The 18573-nt window shown below is 42.6% G+C and overlaps 1 protein-coding gene across 3 annotated transcripts; it reads left to right on the top strand.

Annotated features, from left to right (window-relative positions):
• Positions 1-261: 261 nt before the first annotated feature.
• Positions 262-16353, top strand: LOC101843983 (zinc finger protein 569-like). Of its 3 annotated transcripts, none has more exons than XM_005084811.4 (5): positions 262-422; positions 2815-3042; positions 10690-10816; positions 11175-11270; positions 12743-16353. In XM_005084811.4, exons 2-5 carry the CDS (start codon positions 2971-2973, stop codon positions 15040-15042), a joined length of 2595 nt encoding a protein of 864 aa, XP_005084868.1. In that variant the 5' UTR covers positions 262-422; positions 2815-2970; the 3' UTR covers positions 15043-16353. The 3 variants fall into 3 exon arrangements, with proteins under 3 accessions (XP_005084868.1, XP_012979740.1, XP_012979739.1); XM_013124286.3 differs by having other exon boundaries at positions 2815-3073; XM_013124285.3 differs by lacking the exon at positions 262-422 and adding an exon at positions 432-869.
• Positions 16354-18573: the final 2220 nt, after the last annotated feature.

The following is an 18573-nucleotide window of genomic DNA, read 5'->3' as shown; positions in this document are numbered from 1 at the left end:
TTCCCCATCATGAGATTTCTATTTCTGGGATCCATTGTCTCAACAGTCTATAAAGGAAGGGGGCATAAATGTCCTGTACGGAATCGAAGTTCCTGGATGATGGCCTCCAACGTCCTGAGCACAAGGACACCAACACGGCGGTTTCCAAAGAAACTGGAACTATCTGGTCCGCCATGATGACTGCTGGCAAGCACTCAGCTTCAAAAGTGTTAGTGGGCATGCGCATCATTCTACGGGGCGTGCACAAATCTTGCCGGAAATCTAAAAGATACCGGAAATGGAGTGGCCATGAAATGTTAAGTGTTCTAGTCATTCTAGTGTTACTTTGCTGGCGGCCCGGGAGGTGGTTTGGAACTTTTCCATCCGGGACTCTTTGGCCTCCGTGGGCGGAAGTCGCGTCCGGGAGACCCGTGCAGGGCGAGGTGAGTGGCGGCGGCGCCGGGCGGACGCTGTGCTGCCGAGCGCTGGTTTGCGCCGAGCGAGCGACTGCAGGGGGATGCCGTGGATAAGGCGGGGGTCGCTCGAGCCCTTGGCTTTCCGTTCTTGCGGGGTTTCCGCGTCTTTTGTGTGTTGTCACTTCCCAGCGTGCTCCTCTGTGAAGGTTGTCCTGTCAGGACGTTCGGGGCAGGACTCAGAGAGCGGGCGCTGCGGGAGCCCGTCCCGGGTGGGAGCCGGGAGCTGCAGGACGAGGACCTCGTGGCTTGTGCCCCACTCAGGCGGAGATTGGCGAAGAAGCCCCCTCGGGCAGCGATGTAGCCCGGGGCGGTTGCAGCGTGCTTGTGAGGGCGACTCTGGTTCGGTAGAGTTTGCGTAGCCGGTGACTGTAAGGTTTGATCCACGTCGCACTGCGTGAAGAGAAACGCCATCAGGTATACCAAAATAGAAAGTGTCAGACCACAGATGTCTCGGGCTCTCTCTCCCTTTCTCCCTCTCTCCCTCCCCTCTTGTGTCTGTCTGTCTTGCGCGAGGGTGGGAGTAAGGGGGCGGTCCCACACTTAGCATCCTGCTTAGTATATAAGCTGCTGAGCTCAGAGACTGCTCTCTAAGGTCTGTAAAAGTAAGGAATTTCCTTTATTTTGTGGGCTGCTGTTGGAACTCCTTTACCAGTCCCAACCCCTGTGGGTGGCTAGCATTATTGAAGGAAATAAACAGGAATATTAAAAACAAATTCTTGCCCACCACCTCTGGTGTTGGCATACTCCTTTAATTCCAGAACTCAGGAAACAGAGGCAGGGGAAACTCTTGTGAGTTCCAGGCCAGCCTTGTCTACATAGTGAGTTCCAAGACAGTCAGCCACACAGAGAAACCCTGTCTCAAAAAAAACAAAAAAATAAAACCAAAAAAACCCAAACCAACACACACACACACACACACACACACACACACACACACACACACACGCACGCACGCACGCACGCACGCACACACGCACACAGAGTGCCCCCCAATTCTCATTCTTTGGGCCACTTTAGGGTCACATTTGGGGATTCTTTGGAGATTATGTGCATCATTGCTTGGCTGTCTTTGGGATCAGTGATTGGAAGTTGACTAAAATGAGGTGTGCCTTCCAATTGGATCATATTATTTGTACCTCAACATTTGTGCTGATTTAGAGTCCTTAAAAATAGTGTATTAGGCTGGGTGTTGTGGCACATGCCTTTAATCTCAGCACTGGTAAGGCTGAGGCGTTGCGAGTTCAAGGCCAGCCTGGCCTATATAGCAAGTTCCAGGACAGACAAAGCTACATAATAGACCCTGTCTCAAAAAAGAAACTAACAACTACACACACAGACACACAAAACAAAAGTATATTATGTCCTCTTGGAAGCATTTTTTTGGGGAGGGGTAGTAGGGCAATAATGATTTAAGGTGCATGTCAGTGACTAGGAGGCAGTTTATAACCTGGTGGTCCTGTGCCCCGCTGGTTGGAGGTTACTGGAACTTACCAGTGTCAGTGGTTTCATTCTGGTGGAGAGGGGACGTCTCATGAATAGGCTACAAGTGTTCAGTGAGGAGAGGTCCTGGTGCATTTTCTTAGTTTTTCTGGGCCGGTGTGGCGTGGCGTGGCGTGGCGTGGCGTGGCGTGGCGTGGTGTGGTGTGTGTGGTGTGGCGTGGTGTGGTGTGGTGTGTGTGGTGTGGTGTGTGTGGTGTGTGTGGTGTGGTGTGTGTGGTGTGTGTGTGTTTTGGGGTGTGAGGGTTGGGTGAATGAAGTTTTCATGACATGGCTGTGTGTGGACAAGGAAATGTCTAGAAACTCAGTCTAGAATCAGAATTGGCTGCCATCTGAGATCTCTGGGCAACAGGAAACAGAAATGCTGTTTTTAGATGCTGACAGCAGGAGGACCACGTGGAATATGGTGGCCACTGTGTTCCTTGGAATGAAAACAGCTTGAATCCATGCCCCTGTTCTTTAGTGACCTGTGAGCAAATTAAACAGAATACTAATGCTTACTATGTGTAGCTGGAAGGGTTGTTTGAAATGAAATCAAAATTCAGTCAGCAACTTACTAAGTTTTTGTTAGTATTTTCTACCTTCCAGGCAGGTGCTTAAGGTTTACTGATCCTTCTGGCATGGCATTCTGGATCCCTATAATAAACACCCGTGTCCTCATTTTGTAAACAACTAGGCTAGCATATTGTTTTTCTCCTAGTTGAAAAGTAAGCGCTGCAAGTGTGTCCTTCCTTCCAAACTGACGGTTAAGTTGTTTTGTTTTCTAACAAGCAGGGCTTTTATGCGCCCTCTGCAGTGCCTACTTGCCGTCTTCCACGTGGGCCTTCAGTTCATGCTCTGATGTTGGGTCTTGGTCTTTTAGGGATTTCCAGTGTCTCAGAGCTCCTGGGACCTCCGGGATCATTCAGGTCCCAGGATTTCCTGCTGTGCCACAGCTAGCCTTGTTTCAGCATCCTTGACTCTTGAGGAATTTGGATTTGCTACCAAGAAACATCAAGAATAGAAGATCAGAGGGGACATGGCTGCTGATATGAATTTCCAGCAAAAGATCCAACTAATGGGAGCAGAGGAGCAGCGTGGGTCACGTGAGGTAAGCAGGAGTGACTCCAGGGTCATGTGAGGTAAGCGGAGTGACTTCATACTTGGTTCTTCAGGGCTTGAGGGCAGACATAAGAAACCGCAGACTCTGTTACCTATTCCTGAGATGATCTTTAATCTAGTTAAGGGTAGACTATATATATCCCACACCAACTAATGACCCCTCACCCCCCTTGACCTTTCTTTGGATACAGGTTCTTACTGTGTATGTGAGGCTGGCCTGGAACTTTCTGTATAGTCCAGGCTCTCATCAAACTCAACGCCTTTTTTTTTTTGCCTCAGCCTCTCTAGTGCTGGCACTATAGGCCTACATCACCACATCACTGTTTTCGTAATGACTATTTTTTAATGACAAGCTCCTGCTCCCTCTTGAGTTCTCTTTTTTAATTTGCTCCTTTTTCTCATCTTGCCGTCCTCAGTTCTTAAAGGTTGCCTGCTATGCCCATCCCTGTAAGAAATGGTGCATCAGGGTTTTGTCAGTCTCATGGGTAAAGGAATTTTAAGACTCAGAAAGAAGCCCCAGAGGCCAGCAAGTGGCGGTAGGAAGGGGCAGCTGTGGCTGGTTGGATTTTCAGAGATACTCAGGAAGCCTAGTATTTTAGTATGAAAGCGTGCTCAATAGGCTTTTGACCAGGATCTGAAAAAGAGAAGAAAAAGTTAGCTTCTGTGTTTACAGTGAAGATCTGTAAGCACTGTTATGAGGGAAGAGACTGATTAGGGTCATAATTATCCCTCCCAACTCTTCTGCATTTCTTCAGGTGAGTCTCCTTTCCTGGCTGGCATCTCCTGCCCAAGTGATGTTAGTCAGAAGCTGGATTAACTCTTTCAGGAGGGGATGATAGTTTGTAAAGTTCCAGTCTGTGGAGCAGATTGGAATGTCCTGTTTCCATCTTGGGCTAGAGGTAAAATTGAGAATCTGTTCTTTTGAGCAGGAGGAAATAGCTTTCCCTTAATGGGCCTCACCAAAGCTCTGCTACCTTTTTGTATGGTATTTGAAGTCCTAAGGAGGGGCAGTTGTGTTGCTCTGTCTCCTAGTGTTACAGGGGAAGCTAGGAGTTTACCTTGACCTTGAAGGAAAGGGTCACTTTCCAGCTTCATGGGGTGCTGATCGCAATACCTAACTGTGGGTGCAGAATCACCAGATCCATCTCCCTGCACTTGCATAGCTGTGCACAGTTCAGCCTCAGCTGCCTGTTTGTACATATGTTTTCGTCTGATGCACAGCGGTTTGTTTTTCTTTCTGACGAGTAACATGTTACAGGTTAGATAATCATTGTGCTAATATTTTCTCCGGGTATTTCTGTGTCCTGTTCATGAAATTATCAGCTGACAGCAGCAGGAGCATCAATGACTGATTCATTTGCAGCTTCCTGTGTCCCAGGCACAGTGCTAGTCCTCACAGGAGGCTCCTGAGCTGATGCTGTTGTCTCAACCTAAAGAAGAGAAACTGAGGCACAGATAACACCCCAGCTGAACTCATACATTGAAGCAGCTGCCAGCCTGGGATTCAAGTCTGGCAGGGTGTTCCAGGGTCTGCCCGTCAGTCCCATCCACTGCTCCCCCTGAGGAAACTTCTGGTGATTTTCTAACTTCATGGCCCGGCTGCTGTCTTGGCACTCCATACTCTGCACTGTCCTGTTAGCTCCCTACACTGTCATCTGGGAATTCTTTTCCTCTCATGTGTCCAGGTCCCTCAGTCCCCAAATCCTGGGGGTTTCTCTTCCAGTTCATAGCTGCTCCGATTTTTTGTGGTGTAACTTGCAAGAGTTCCTGGCATGGTGTGTCAGCAAAGTTGAAGTGAAACTACCAATAGAGTCTTCCATGGGTAGAAAGGTTTATTGGGGATCAAACTGAAGGTGTGTGTGTGTGTGTGTGTGTGTGTGTGTGTGTGTATGACAAAAAAGATCAAACAGATTTTATGTCAGCAGGGTGGGGTCTTTGAGCTGGTACAGGAATTGACTAGGAGCCTAAGATAGTTGACCTGAGGGAAAATTACAGATGGTTCCAATAAACAGAGACCCACCTTTTGACGGCTGCTAACCCAGCCATTGTCCCTGGGACTGCCATTTTGGGGGTTACTGCTTTGGACCTAACAGGGTACATGAGTCTCTTTGCTCTTGCTAAAACCTTCTAGTGCTTATTCTTACCCCAAATATGCTTTTCCTACATGTTATATTTTTGAGACAAGGTCTCACTGTATACCCCTGGCTGGGCTGGAGCTCATTATGTTGTCTAGGTTAGCCTTGAACTCATAGAGGTTCACCTGCCTCTACCTCTCAAGTGCTGGGATTAAGGTGTGTGCCACCATGTCTGACTAGTTTTCCATTTTAAAACATTTTATTTTTTATTTGTGTGTGGTGTGTGTATGTGGTAATGATTGTGTGATTGCCTTTATGTGGGCATTGAGGTCAGAGGACACTGTAGAGTTAGGTGTCTCTTTCCACCTATGTGGGTTCCAGTGATGAAACACAGGTGAGCAGGTTTGCTAGGCAAGCACCTTTGCCCACTGAGCCATCTCACTTGAACTGGAGTTACAGGCAGTTGTGAACCACCATTTGAATGCTGGGAATTGAAACTGGGTCCTTTGCAAAAGCAGTCAGTGCTCTTAACTGCTGAGCTATCTCTTAGTACTATTTATTTTTAATGTGCTGCTTCCCTCCTTTTTTGTTAATTTTTAAGTACATCATTTATATGTGCATGTGTCACAAAGTGTAGATGTCAGAGGCGAACTTGTGCAAATCAGTTCTATTCTGTGGGTCCTGGGGATCAAATCTCCACCATCAGTCTTGATGGAGATGCCTTTGTCTGCGCAGCCATCTTTGAGCTCAGGTACTGTTGTTTTTAAAAGGAATTTTATGTTCCTAGAGAGTCAGCAGTTAAGAACATTGGCTGCTTTAGCAGAGGAGCCAGGTTTGGTTCGTAGACAGTTCACAGCTGTCTATACCTCCAGTTCCAGGACATTCAATGACTTCATAAGCCTGCAGACACACAACACTCATTACATAAAATTAAAAAAAGATCTTTTTTTATTATTTTTAATTTTTGAGGCAGAGTTTCTCTGTGCTTTGGAGCCTGTCCTGGAACTAGCTCTTGTAGACCAAACTCACAGAGATCTGCCTCCCTCTGCCTCCCCAAGTGCTGGGACTAACGGTATGCACCACTGCCCAGCAAAAATTATCTTAAAAAAAAAAAGAGAATTTTATGACCCTTTTGATGTTTGAGTAGTGGCATTTAGTTCTGTTCTTGCAGTTGTGATATTTTGAAAAGTGACTTTTCTGGACGGATATTACGCGTTTAAGGAAATTAAGCTTTGTGTGTGGTTTTGTTTTATCCTGTGCAGTCTGCCAGTGTCTTCCATTCCTCTGTTGTCTGGATCTCATCAGCATGCCATGAGCCTTAGCCACTTTGTGCCCCTTCCTCAGTCCCCTTCCCCAGGCTCCAAGCCTTCTACTCTCCTCAGTGTAAGTTCCCTACACCTGAGAGAGACAAGTCACAGAATGAGAAAAGTTTCTCTTTTTGAGACAAGGTCTCAGTAACTCATGCTGGGCTGGGACTTGCTCTGTAGATTAGGTTGGCCTTGAACTTACAGAAATCTGACTACCTCTGACTATCTCTATCTCCTGAGTGCCTGGACTAACTTCCTGTAAAAGCTTCTTCCACATAAAATTGAATGACAACAGACTTGCTTGGACATTAAAGGAAACAGGAAAGCTAAGCTTCCTCAGTTGAGTGGGAAATGCATGTATACTTGCCATGGCTCCCTCCAGTGGAATGTCTAAAATTAGCCACACCAAAAATACCAAGTATACATGTGCTTGTGTCCCAGGGAAGCAGAAGGACACTGTTGGTGCCACTGCCGAGAGAATCAATTAGTTTAGCCAGTTGGGAAAAGTGCAGTCTTTTTGTGAAGTGCATGTTGTCTGACACCTAGCAGGTGCACCCAGCATTTCCCCTGCTCAGGGTAAATGCAACAAGGTAGAACTGTGCAGGTTCAATAATTGTATTGATCATCGACAATCAGCTCATTGGAAGCTGGCATTTACTTGCAGATTTAATTTATATATTTATAAATATTTGGCTGAGATTGCATATTGGTATCCATTTACTTTTTGAGCATCTACTTATTTGGTCATTGTTTTTTTTCTCTTCCTTACTCCCAGTTGTCTGTGTTTCTTGATAGGGTTTTGTATAACCCAAACTAACCTCAAACTCCCTGTGTAGTTAAGACTTCTTTTGAACCCCTAATCCTCCTGCCTCCACCTTCTAAGGGCTGGGATTGCAAGCATTTACTATCACACATGGTTTCTTTTCTTTATTTGCTTTTTGTTGCTGTTGCTGTTTGGTTATGTTTTAGTATTTTAGGAACTTCAATTCTGAATTTCCTTTATGTTGTAGATATCTTTTTTACTTATATTTTATTGTTTACACTATTTTGCTGCTTATTTTTATTCTTGTAGTTATGTTTTGTTCCTTCTGAATTTTTTTGCACTGGTAAATATTATTTTAAACTTTTTTTTTAAGAAAGGGTCTTAGTTGTTCCAGGTAGTCTCAGACTAGCTATGTAACTGAGGCTGGCTCGTAACTCCTTTGTTTTGTTGAGTCAAGGTCGCCCCATTTTTTTTTTTTTTCAGTTACTCAGTTATGAAGGCTTTGGAGTGCTAGCAGATTTGTATCTGGGGAGGCTCTGCCACCTAGTTGCTCAGGTTCATCTTCTCAGTATGTTGTCACATATTCTTAAAGTACCATTTATGAAGGCTCCACTCTCATGAAGCGTTTATTTATCAAAGGTAGATGTGAATTTTGGGGTACATGCATTCTGGGGGGCTTGTTTTGGCTTTTAGGCAGGGTTTCTCTTATGTTGCCTTGGCTGTCCTGAAACTTACTATGTAGACTTAGCTGGCCTCTAACTCTTAGAGATTCACCTGCCAGCTTCCTTCAGAGTGCTGAAATTAAAAGTTGGTGTCACTAAGCCTGGTTGTGCAGGCATTCTATCCACAAGAGGCAACAATTTTTAATAAGTTGTTGAATGTTCCAAAGGAAATGTCTCATAGTAATATTATCAATTGATATTTTCTCCATTAGACATTTCAGCCAAGTATTTCTGTAATTATCCATTATAATTACAGTAATATGTCTGACATATTAATGTTAAGAATTTTAATACAAAGTATTTTTCACACAGAAGAGCAGTGGGTGAGTGAGTGGTACTGTTTTGCCTGTTTGCTGGTGTCACTAGTGTTAGCCTGGAAGAAGATCTATCAAAAGTACTTGCAGATCTAGAAAGAAATAGTCATGTGCCAGTTACACATGTGGGGAGCCTGTAAGTTTTCAGTGTTGTATTATTAGAATTTTCATACATAAGTAAAAGTAGAATGAATTGTGTCCCTAACCCTTTCTTTGAGTAATTATCAGCATAGGCCTCATCCTGTTTCATTCCCTTTCCCATTGCTAGGTTATTTAAAAACAAAATATTAGAAGTTACACTTTTCTCTCTGTGTTGGTATTTATCTCTGAGACGATATCCTTTTCACATAACATAAATGGTTCTTAAAATCATCTGTTCCTGGTCATACTTCCATATGTAGAGTCTTTCTCTCAAGGTCCAACCAGTGCCCACATATCTAGCCAAACTAAAAAGTATTTTAGTCTCTTTTTAATCTCTTAAATTTTCTTTGCCATGTTAATCATTTCTTGAAGAACTTTGGGTTATCCTTTAGATTGTGACAAACTCTAGATTTGGCTAAGTTGCTTTTTGATGCTGTTATTTAACATGAGCTCCTGGTCTCATATCTCTGGTAAGCTGGTGTTTAAGTCTAAACTAGGTCTAGTATGATGGTAACACGTGGCTTGTAGCCAAGGAATACTCAGAGCAACATTTCGGGCTGTGTAATTTGAAGAGTCTGTATCATGGGATTATTAAATTTTATATGTATGTTGAATATTTTGATTGCATGTATGTGTACAGTGTGCGTGCTGGTGCTTTGGAGACTAGAAGAAGCATCAGATCCTCTGGAACTGGAGTTATAGCTGGTTGTGAGCCACCTTGTAGGTGCTGGGAATTGGACCCAGGTATTCTGCAAAAGGAACAGATGTTCTAAACTGCTGTCATAATCTCTATAATTCCATTTCCCCCACCTTATATAGTCCAGTATCTCATGCCCAGAATGGCCTTGTATATAATTATGACAGGTCTTACATTAACTAACAATTAACAATGACTCTTACAAGCTCTACTCAGGTGGCCCAAGGATTCTGAGTTGTAGAAATGGCTTCAAAAGGTATCCATATAAGCTGAAGTTGGAGTTTTCTGAAGCCAAGGGCCATAGAGACACCTAAAGCATGTGGGAGCTTTTTAAGAGGGAGAGGGAGTGAAGCTTACATTTATTATTAGTAGCTAGCTGTTTGTAAGGTTTTGTGTCTTTTTTTTATTACCTTGTTCAAATGATGTCATCTGTGTCTATGGTTGGTGTATTAAAATAGTTTTGTGTGAGGATTCTCTTCCTACATGGTATCAGGAGTTTTATGAAGGTACACTGTACAGGTGTACAGAGAAAAAGAAGTGCCAATAAGGTAAAATGCAGATGTATTCCTTACTTTTCTCCTCACCTGGACAAAATACTTAATGAGATATTACACAGAGGCAGGAGGATAACTGCAGTCCTAGGCGATCCTGATTTACATAGCAAGTTCTAAGCCAGTGAGTTCCAGGTCAGTCAGGCCATAGAATGAGGCTGTTTGAAGAGAGGGAGAGGAAGAAAGAGCATTAGGTTTTGTTTTTGTTTTTCCCCAGGAACCAGGTGCTAGGGGATTTGTTTCCATAGCTGATCAGTAAGCAGCCACATGTATAACTAAGAAGTCCCTATTCCAAGAAGGGTTCTTGTGAGGTCATTACTTCTGCTTTAGGGTACAGCTTTAAGAGGAAGAATTAAGAACAAGGACAATGACCAGTCTTTTTACCTTTATCTTTGAAGGGAGTTGGGGTAGTTTAGACTGGTGCTCCTTGAGTAATATGTGCTCATATGCAGAGGTAAGTAGGTGACCCAAAGTCAAGGAGATAGACACAGAATGAAGTCAGATGCCAGGCTTTTATCTGGCATTTAGTTCCCAGGTGAGGAGTTAATACTTTTAGCAAAGCATCTTCTAAATGCCTGTTTTGTAATGTTGAATCCAATGGGTCCAGCATAACTCTAATCTGGAATATCATTGCTTAATCAGTTCTGTGCTGTGTACTCTTTCTTAGAGCATTAAAAAGAATCCTTTTCTAATGTACTTAAAAATGTGATTGTAGCTGGGCGTTGGTGGCATAAGCCTTTAATCCCAGCACTCGGGAGACAGAGGTGGGTGGATCTCTGTGAGTTCAAGGCCAACCTGCTTTACAGAGGGAGTTCCTGGACAGCCTCTAAAACAATACAGAGAAACTCTGTCTCGAAAAACCAAAAAAAAAAAAAAAAAAAAAAGTGATTGTGTGAGGGATGGCAGGATTGATTGCTTTATACGTGTTCTCTAGCCCCCCAAACTAATGGTAAGTATATCTTTTGTGGGAAATGCAATGAAACATCATTAAAAACCTAACCTTATATATAGCTTTTCTATTTTCAATGATGAATCATTCACAGTGAACTGTGGTGCATTGTTACAGAGGTGGATGTCCTTTGAGGATGTGACTGTGACCTTCAGCGAGGAGGAGTGGCAGCAACTGGACTCTGCCCAGAGACGCCTGTACCAGGACGTGATGCTGGAGATCTACAGCCACCTCTTGGCAGTGGGTGAGCACAGCTGGTCCGGGGATCCAGGATGAACTCCATTGAGGAGATTGCCTTCTTTCTCTTTACAAAGCATGGTGGGGTATTAGCAGTCTCTCCCTCTCCTTCTCCTCTCCCTCTTCCTCTTCCTTTCCCTCTGCGAGCGTGTGTGTGTGTGTGTGTGTGTGTGTGTGTGTGTGTGTGTGTGTGTGTTTACTTTGTTTGCCCTGATGCATTCTTTCTTGTGTGTACCTACAAGTATTAGTTATCCAAAATAGAACATGTTGACTTGGTTTTACCAATGAGGCAGTGCAAAGCTTCATTGTATCATCCCTAAAAAACAAGGAACCACCCAAAAATCCAATATCCTTCTGATTAACAGGGTTTCCCATTCCCAGCCCTGGAGTCGTCTTTAGGCTGGAAAAAGGAAAGGAGGCACAGGCAGGGAAGGTTGAGTTCCCAGGCCAGCAGAGTCAAGGTGAGTCATTGCTTCCCAGGTGGCCATTGTCAGTTTGTCTCATAAGTACCCAGTGATGGTCACTTTTAGGTTGTTCTCTCCTTGGAGTTTGTATGGTTAATTCTGCAGCTCATTTATTATTGATGGGAGGCAATGTGAGACTTTCTGAAAGGTGAGTTTGTGGGACAACCTTGTCTGACCATGGGTATGAAGGAACCTAAGTGGACTAACTCAGCCATTTTCTAATAATGATGACCAGTTACACTCCCATGTGTAAATGCACAAGAATTTTTATTTGTACATCTTGTTTGTGAACATCTGACATTAGCCAACTTGGTTAATATAGTGCCCAAGTAATGGGGAAAGGACTGGTTATAATTTGTGTGTTCTAGCCCTTTTAGTATATTGTCTTTGGGTTCTTATTATTGTTTATGTTGTGTCTATGTTTTTGCTTTTCCTATCTGTCTCTGTTTTCTTTCCTGTGCTGGTTCATCTTTTCCGCTTAGTTGTAGCACCTTAAGCTTAGTGTTCTGTATGTTCCTCTTTTCATTCTGTGATAGATTTGCCTTAAAGGCCCTATTCATTCTGAATATGCAGTTTTCATTTGTTGTATTGTGATGAATTTCTTAGTCCCTGACCTTATAGTCTCTCCTGCCTTGTTTAGATATATGAGAACATTCCTATTCCTATAAGATGGATCTCTTCCTTCATTTTGGGAGATCAGAAATTGGGATCTACCTCATTCAAGTCAGAAAGTCTTTTTTTTGTCTGGCTAATCATCTTTCTCTTCTAGGCTTCTGAACCATTTCTCTTGGTGCTTTATTTTATTATTTTGGAATCCCCATTGGCATCACTGCAGACCATCTCCTTTTGTTATGTGTTTATTTCTGTGGCATTTATTTATTCATTCATTCATTCATTCATTTATTTTAGGCAGTTCTCTGTGTCTGGCTTTGTAGATCAGGCTGTCTTATACTCACAGAGATCCACCTACTTCTGCCTCTTGAGTGCTGGGATTAAATGACTGTGCTACCATGTGTGGGTCTTTCTTATTTAGGTTAAGTTTTTTTTATGTGATTTATGGATTCCACTTAAGACATGTGATTAATCAAAATGTTACTGATGGATTTTATTGCAACAAATGTTATTTTGCTTTTTGATACATTTTGATGCAAATATACAATTAATTTCTAATATAGGATTCAGAAACTTTCTGATGTTTTTATCATTTTTATATACTTGTATCATAGAAATACAGCTGAGTAGTTTATATGCCTCATCCTCTGATCCATTGTTGCCATAATTATATTAATGTCTGCTATGTAGGTGATCCCCGATGTATACAATTGATTAGCTTGTTTCTACTAATTGTTAGCCTCATCATGAGCATCATTAGTATCTGATTTAGGCATTTATGTTCAGACTCAGTTCCTCTGTATGATTCATCCTTCATCCTATTCACTGTTTGTTCTTTTATCTCTTTTTGTTCCTAGAAAAATCAGGAATTGACACCTCACCACAGGAAGTATCTGAGAAAGCTTCAGTTCACAGTCATGTGACAAGTGAGGTCGAAAGAAACGGTTCATGGTGTTCCCCTTTACAAGAGCTACGGCAGGACGCTGCTATTGCTAAGAAAGAGAGACAAAACCATGTTCTAACCTTGCCTCCTGGTGCTTTCCTCAAGAAAACTCTGAGCACAAATAGTGGTCATGAATATCAAAAGCCCGGGAAAACCGTTCCTTTAGGACCCTACCTCATTTCTACACAAGAGGATCTTCCACGATATTGCTTACTTCCAAAAAATTTGGAGCTAAATCTAGGAGCAAATGGTCAGAATGAAAGCTGTGTCACAGAGCAGCTTATTAACATTGTTGCTTCCAGTCAGCTCCTGATACAAGGCTCTTACAATGCTAACTGTGTGGTTGCTCACGGAGAAGAGTCATGCAGAAGTACTGGGAATGGAGAAGCTGTCAGCCATAAACAACATGAAAACATTTCTCAGGAGAAAGCAGATCAAGGTTCTCAGCGTGGGGAGGTACTTTATGCCATATCTTTGCACAAACCTGAGATCACTCTCGCTCTGGACAGACCTATTGTTTCTTACAGTGGTGGGAAGGCCTTCCTTTACGTGTCGGATTCATCGAGTTATCCATTCCAGCTGAAGGTGGATCATCTAGTTCACACTGAAGAGGACCCTTACAAATGCAGCAGCTGTGAGAAATCCTTTTGTACTGAGGCTGTACTCCAAGAGCATGAGCAAGTTCACACAGAAGAGAAACCATATGTGTGTACACTGTGTGGAAAAGCCTTCAGAGATAGGTCAGCTTTCTATGAACATGAATTGCTTCACAAGAATCACACACCTTTTATCTGTGACAAGTGTGGGAAGGCCTTCTTACGTAAGTCAGAGTTGACATCTCATAAACAAAGTCACAATGGAGAGAAGCCTTACAAATGCAATGACTGTGGAAAATCTTTTAAATTTCCATCCCAGCTGAAGGTGCATCACCAAAGTCACACGGGTGAGAAGCCTTATGAATGCCGTGAGTGTGGAAAGTCATTCAGTAAAACAGCCAAACTCAAGGTACATCAGCGGATTCACACAGGGGAGAAACCTTATGTGTGTTCTCAGTGTGGAAAGGCCTTCAACCAGAAGTCAATACTAGACAGGCATGAAAAGCTTCACCCTGGGGAGAAGCCTTATAAGTGCAGTGACTGTGGGAAGTCATTTAATTATCCATCCCAACTGAAGGTGCATTGCCATAGTCACACAGGGGAGAAGCCTTACAAATGCCACGAGTGTGGGAAATCCTTTAATTTTCCATGTGAGCTGAAGGTGCATTATCAGAATCACACAGGGGAGAAGCCTTACAAATGCAGTGAATGTTGGAAACTGTTCAGTAAAATGTCCCAACTGAAGGCACATTATCGAGTTCACACAGGAGAGAGACCTTACAAATGCAGCCACTGTGGAAAAGCCTTCTCTACTAAGGAGCAAGTCCAAGAGCATGAGCGAATCCACACAGGAGAGAAACCCTTTGTGTGCACTGAATGTGGGAAAGCCTTCAGTAGCAGGTCATCTTTTCGTAAGCATCAGCTAATTCACACTAAAGAGAAACCTGTTGTCTCTCAGAAATGTGAGACAGGCCTCCAGGAGTCTACTTTGACACCCCATCGGCAGCTTCTTATTGGTGAGAAGCCTTACAAATGCCCTGACTGTGGGAAGTTGTTTAATTATCCATCCCAACTGAAGTCACACTATCAAATCCACACAGGAGAGAAGCCTTGTAAATGTCTTGACTGTGGGAAATCATTTAGTAAAACATCTCAACTGAAGGCACATTCTCGAATTCACACAGGGGAAAGGCCTTATGTGTGTTCTGTGTGTGGAAAGGCCTTCAAGCAATTGTCAACATTGAGCAGACATGAAAAAATTCACATGGTTGAGAAGCCTTACAAATGCAGTTTCTGTGGGAAATCATTTTGTTCTCCATCTGAACTGAAGGTGCATCTTCTAATTCACACAGGAGAGAGACCTTACAAATGCAACAACTGTTGGAAAGCCTTTTGTACTAAGGTCCAACTCCAAGAACATGAGCGAATTCATACAGGAGAGAGACCTTATGTGTGTACTCATTGTGGGAAAACCTTTAGAAGCAGGTCAGTTTTCTCTAAACATAAGTTGATTCACAGGAAGGAAACACCTTTTGTCTGTGAGAGATGTGGGCAAGTGTTCTTACAGAAGTCAGAATTGACATCTCATCAACAAACTCACACTGAGGACAATCCTTAGGAATGTCAAGACTGGAAAATCATTTAGTCAGATCACCAACTGAGGGTATACCATCAAATTCACATGGTGAAGAAGGCTTCCAAATGTAGCAGCTGTGGGAAAGTCTTGGCTTCTAATGCCCAACTCTGACAGCATGGACAAACGAATTCACCCATGAGGGAGACCTTCTTTGTACTCTGAATGTGGAAAAGTCTTCAGTAGCAGGCTAACTTTATATACATCACATGTCTTATACTAGGGTGAGGCCTTTGTCTCTCACAATGTAGGTCAGATTTTGTATCTTGTGAAAGAACTCACATTGAAGAGAAGCTTTTTGAATGTCATGATTGGGAAATCGTTCATTACTATATCACAGATCAGTCCCATCATCATTTCATGCGTGGGGATGCCCTATGTGTGTTCTGAATGAAGGAAGGTCTTAACAGGACAGAATTCAACATAGATCACATGATTCATACCACAGTCAGTTTTAAAGGTGCAGTTTTATGTAACAGGGTTTACTGAGAAATGAGTTCCTAGCTTACTAGTATATTGCAAAATGAAATTTATCTACTTGAAGTTTATTTTATGTGCGATCTAATTAGACATGATTTACACATTACAAACATTATGCATGAGGAAAGTTAGTCATTATTATCTAATAATGATAAGCACACATATTTATGTTTGTCTTGTTAAACATGAATTTCATTTCAGGTTGACCTTGACTAATTTCAGAAATGTTTTGTAGAATGGATCAAAGATACATTTTTACCAAACTATAAGAAAATTTATGGGAAATTAAGTCAGTTATATTCCCATTTATTGTGGGAATTCAGTAAAACACTTAAGTTCCAGCCATGGGAATCGGGTGATTTTATAAATGGTCATGTTTATGGGAAAAAAATGTGTGTGTGTGTATGTATGTATATGTACACATGTGCCTGTATTTGGTCAGTGCCTGTATGGACTTGTATGTATTCCCACAATTTTGTGGGGTTGGTTTTCTATAGAATTAACTGCATACTAGATGATGGTAGTTTATTATTAAAAATACATTCATTTATTTCGTATATATTTATGTACATGTGCTACTAGGTATATGTGGCTGTCATCATTGAATTTGTGTGAGTCAGTGATCTCACACCATGTGGACCCTGGGGATTGAACTTGGATTGTCAGGCTTGGTGACCATCACCTTTACCCATTGAGCCATCTTGCTTGCCCTGTAGCTATTATTTTTATTTTCTGTTGACAGTTTCTATCTTGTACCATCAGTAATTAATGCTTTTTTATTATATGGATGTACTTGAATAAATGAGATCTAGGGCATTCACTGTTCATGTTGCTTTTCTCTTTTGCGGTTAGCTCAAGTTTATTCAGCTTTTTCTATGTGTAACATGTGTGGTGATACTGGAACCAACCATTTAGTCTGTATTTCTTATTTTTAAAAGTTATTTGGGTGTGAATGCTGATATTTGTGAGCTTTGCACACATATAGAGGTCAGAGGACAACTTCCAGGAGTCCGTTTTCTCCTACCTCTGGGTACAGAATCTCTCTGGTTTCTGCCACTGCATTGCATGATCCAGCCTAGCTGTTTTGTGAGCTTCCAGGAGATAATTCTTTCTCCACCATTCATCCGTCTTGTTAGAGAAGTGCACCACTGTATCTGGCTTTTAGAATGGGTTTTGGGGATTGATTTATTTTATTTATTTATTTATTTTTCAAGACAGAGTTTCTCTGTGTAACAACCTGGCTGTCCTGAAACTCAGCCTGTAGGCCAGGCTTGCTTGGAACTCACAGAGATCTGCCTGCCTCTGTCTCCTGAATGCTGAGAGTAAAGGTGTGTGCCACACCATGCCTCTGCTTGAATTTAGGGTTTAAGGTTTGTATTTCAAATGCTTTTCCCCACTGAGCCATCTTACTAATCCTTCCTATATGTTCATATAGGGTCTATACCAGGAGTCAGCAGATCATGGCTATTGAACTCATGTGGCCTGTGAACTTTTTTAAAAGTAAAATTTGGGAGCTAGACAAATGGCTCAATTTGCATTCCCAACACAGAGGGGATGAGCAGAATGATGTGTGCCTGTAATCTCAGTGTTTGGAGTGGACTGGGGGGCTGGAGACAGCGCGACCCTAACCCTCCCCTTCACCCAGCCTGTAGGATTGGTTTGTTGCAGCCTTGGTAGAAACTAGGATTGTAGAGCTGGAGAGATGGCTCAGCAGTTAGGCGTCCTTGCTGGTCTTCAGAGGGCATGAGTTCAGTTCTCAGTCCCAATGCCACCTACAACTCCATCTCCAGGGAATGGAGCCCTCTTCTGGTCTTCACAAGCACCTGCACACATGTAGCATACATTCCACACAGAGACACATATACATAAGTAAAAAATTAAATCTTTTTAAATAGGTTGAAGAGTCAATAAGGAAGACACGGTTGTTGGCCTGTAGCCTCCACATACATGTGTACACATGAGCACAGACAACCACACCAAAAAAGTCATAAATTAGTTTGTTTGAAATAGTTACATTCATTTGTATTTAATTTGAAAAGAAAGTATTGCGTGCATTTATTTTATGTGTTTTTTTTTTTTTCAGGGAATTTTGAGAGAGGGCAGGGGACAGTCCTCATCTAGTTCAGTGGAGATCCACAGACCATGGCTTTCTAAGATTGCAGAGTCCTTGGATTTTTCTGTCTCCAGCTGTCATGTGGGGTGTACTCCTGACTTCAGGTTCAGGCAGATGCTTGTTTCCTCTATGGCCCTCCAGAAACACCAGAAGGCGATCTTCTTTTAGAAAGCTGCATCTTCCTAGTGATTATCGCCTCTGCCTGCATACCTTCTTCAGGTGTGGTTCTGTAACTCCCTCGTTCTTTTCCTTCAAGCCCTTATCTCCCTTTTGGTTCTTGCTTTCATTTCTTCCTTCTTCCCCCCCAACAGGAATCCAGTCATTTGCTTCTTTTTTGTGTTTAGTTATAGACTGAAGAATCTGGAGGGTGGATGGGACAGTAGCTTTGGAATTAATGGGCCTGAGGAAAAAGCAGGGTTTCTTGGGGCATGTTCATAGACTTGTAAAAATGTATCTTAGCTTTACAGCCCAGAGGTGAGCAGCTTGTCTAGTATGAGGCCCTTGAAGTCACACTGAGGGGTCATGAATGTAACTGAGTGTCCAGGGGAACTGCTCCTATTATAATTGTGCAAAATTGGGTTGAATCCTGATGTTGTAAATCTCAACTCCAGCATTGTGTTCCCTATTTTCCCACAACCTTTTTTCTTCTGTGAAGTGAACTGCAGAGGGTCCAGCCTTCTGCATGTCAGAGAGCCTGGGCAGGAGATGCAGAGTTGATGGGGGAAAATACAGACTTCTGAGGAGTAAAAGTTTCGTCTTTATTTTTCACTCTTTTCATATTCCCCACATCAAGTCCATTACAAGAGGAATTTTTCCATAACCAAAAGTTACATAGTTACTATATAATCACCATAAAAGCTTTTTTTTCCAGCTTGGCCTTGGTGGTGCAAGCCTATAGTCTCAGCACTTGGGAGGCATAGACA

Source organism: Mesocricetus auratus, unplaced genomic scaffold (genome assembly GCF_017639785.1).
Source record: "Mesocricetus auratus isolate SY011 unplaced genomic scaffold, BCM_Maur_2.0 Super-Scaffold_100054, whole genome shotgun sequence".
Lineage (NCBI taxonomy): Eukaryota > Metazoa > Chordata > Mammalia > Rodentia > Cricetidae > Mesocricetus > Mesocricetus auratus.
Note: the sequence above shows the minus strand (reverse complement) of the source record. Positions and strands in the feature narration are given on the sequence as shown.

Excerpts from the sequence above, each read along its gene's own strand:
- LOC101843983 (XM_005084811.4), top strand. The coding sequence starts at position 2,971 with ATGGCTGCTGATATGAATTTCCAGCAAAAGATCCAACTAATGGGAGCA. Across the intron at positions 3,043-10,689 it reads AGCAGCGTGGGTCACGTGAG|AGGTGGATGTCCTTTGAGGA; the intron begins GTAAGCAGGAGT and ends GCATTGTTACAG. Across the intron at positions 10,817-11,174 it reads CAGCCACCTCTTGGCAGTGG|GGTTTCCCATTCCCAGCCCT; the intron begins GTGAGCACAGCT and ends TCTGATTAACAG.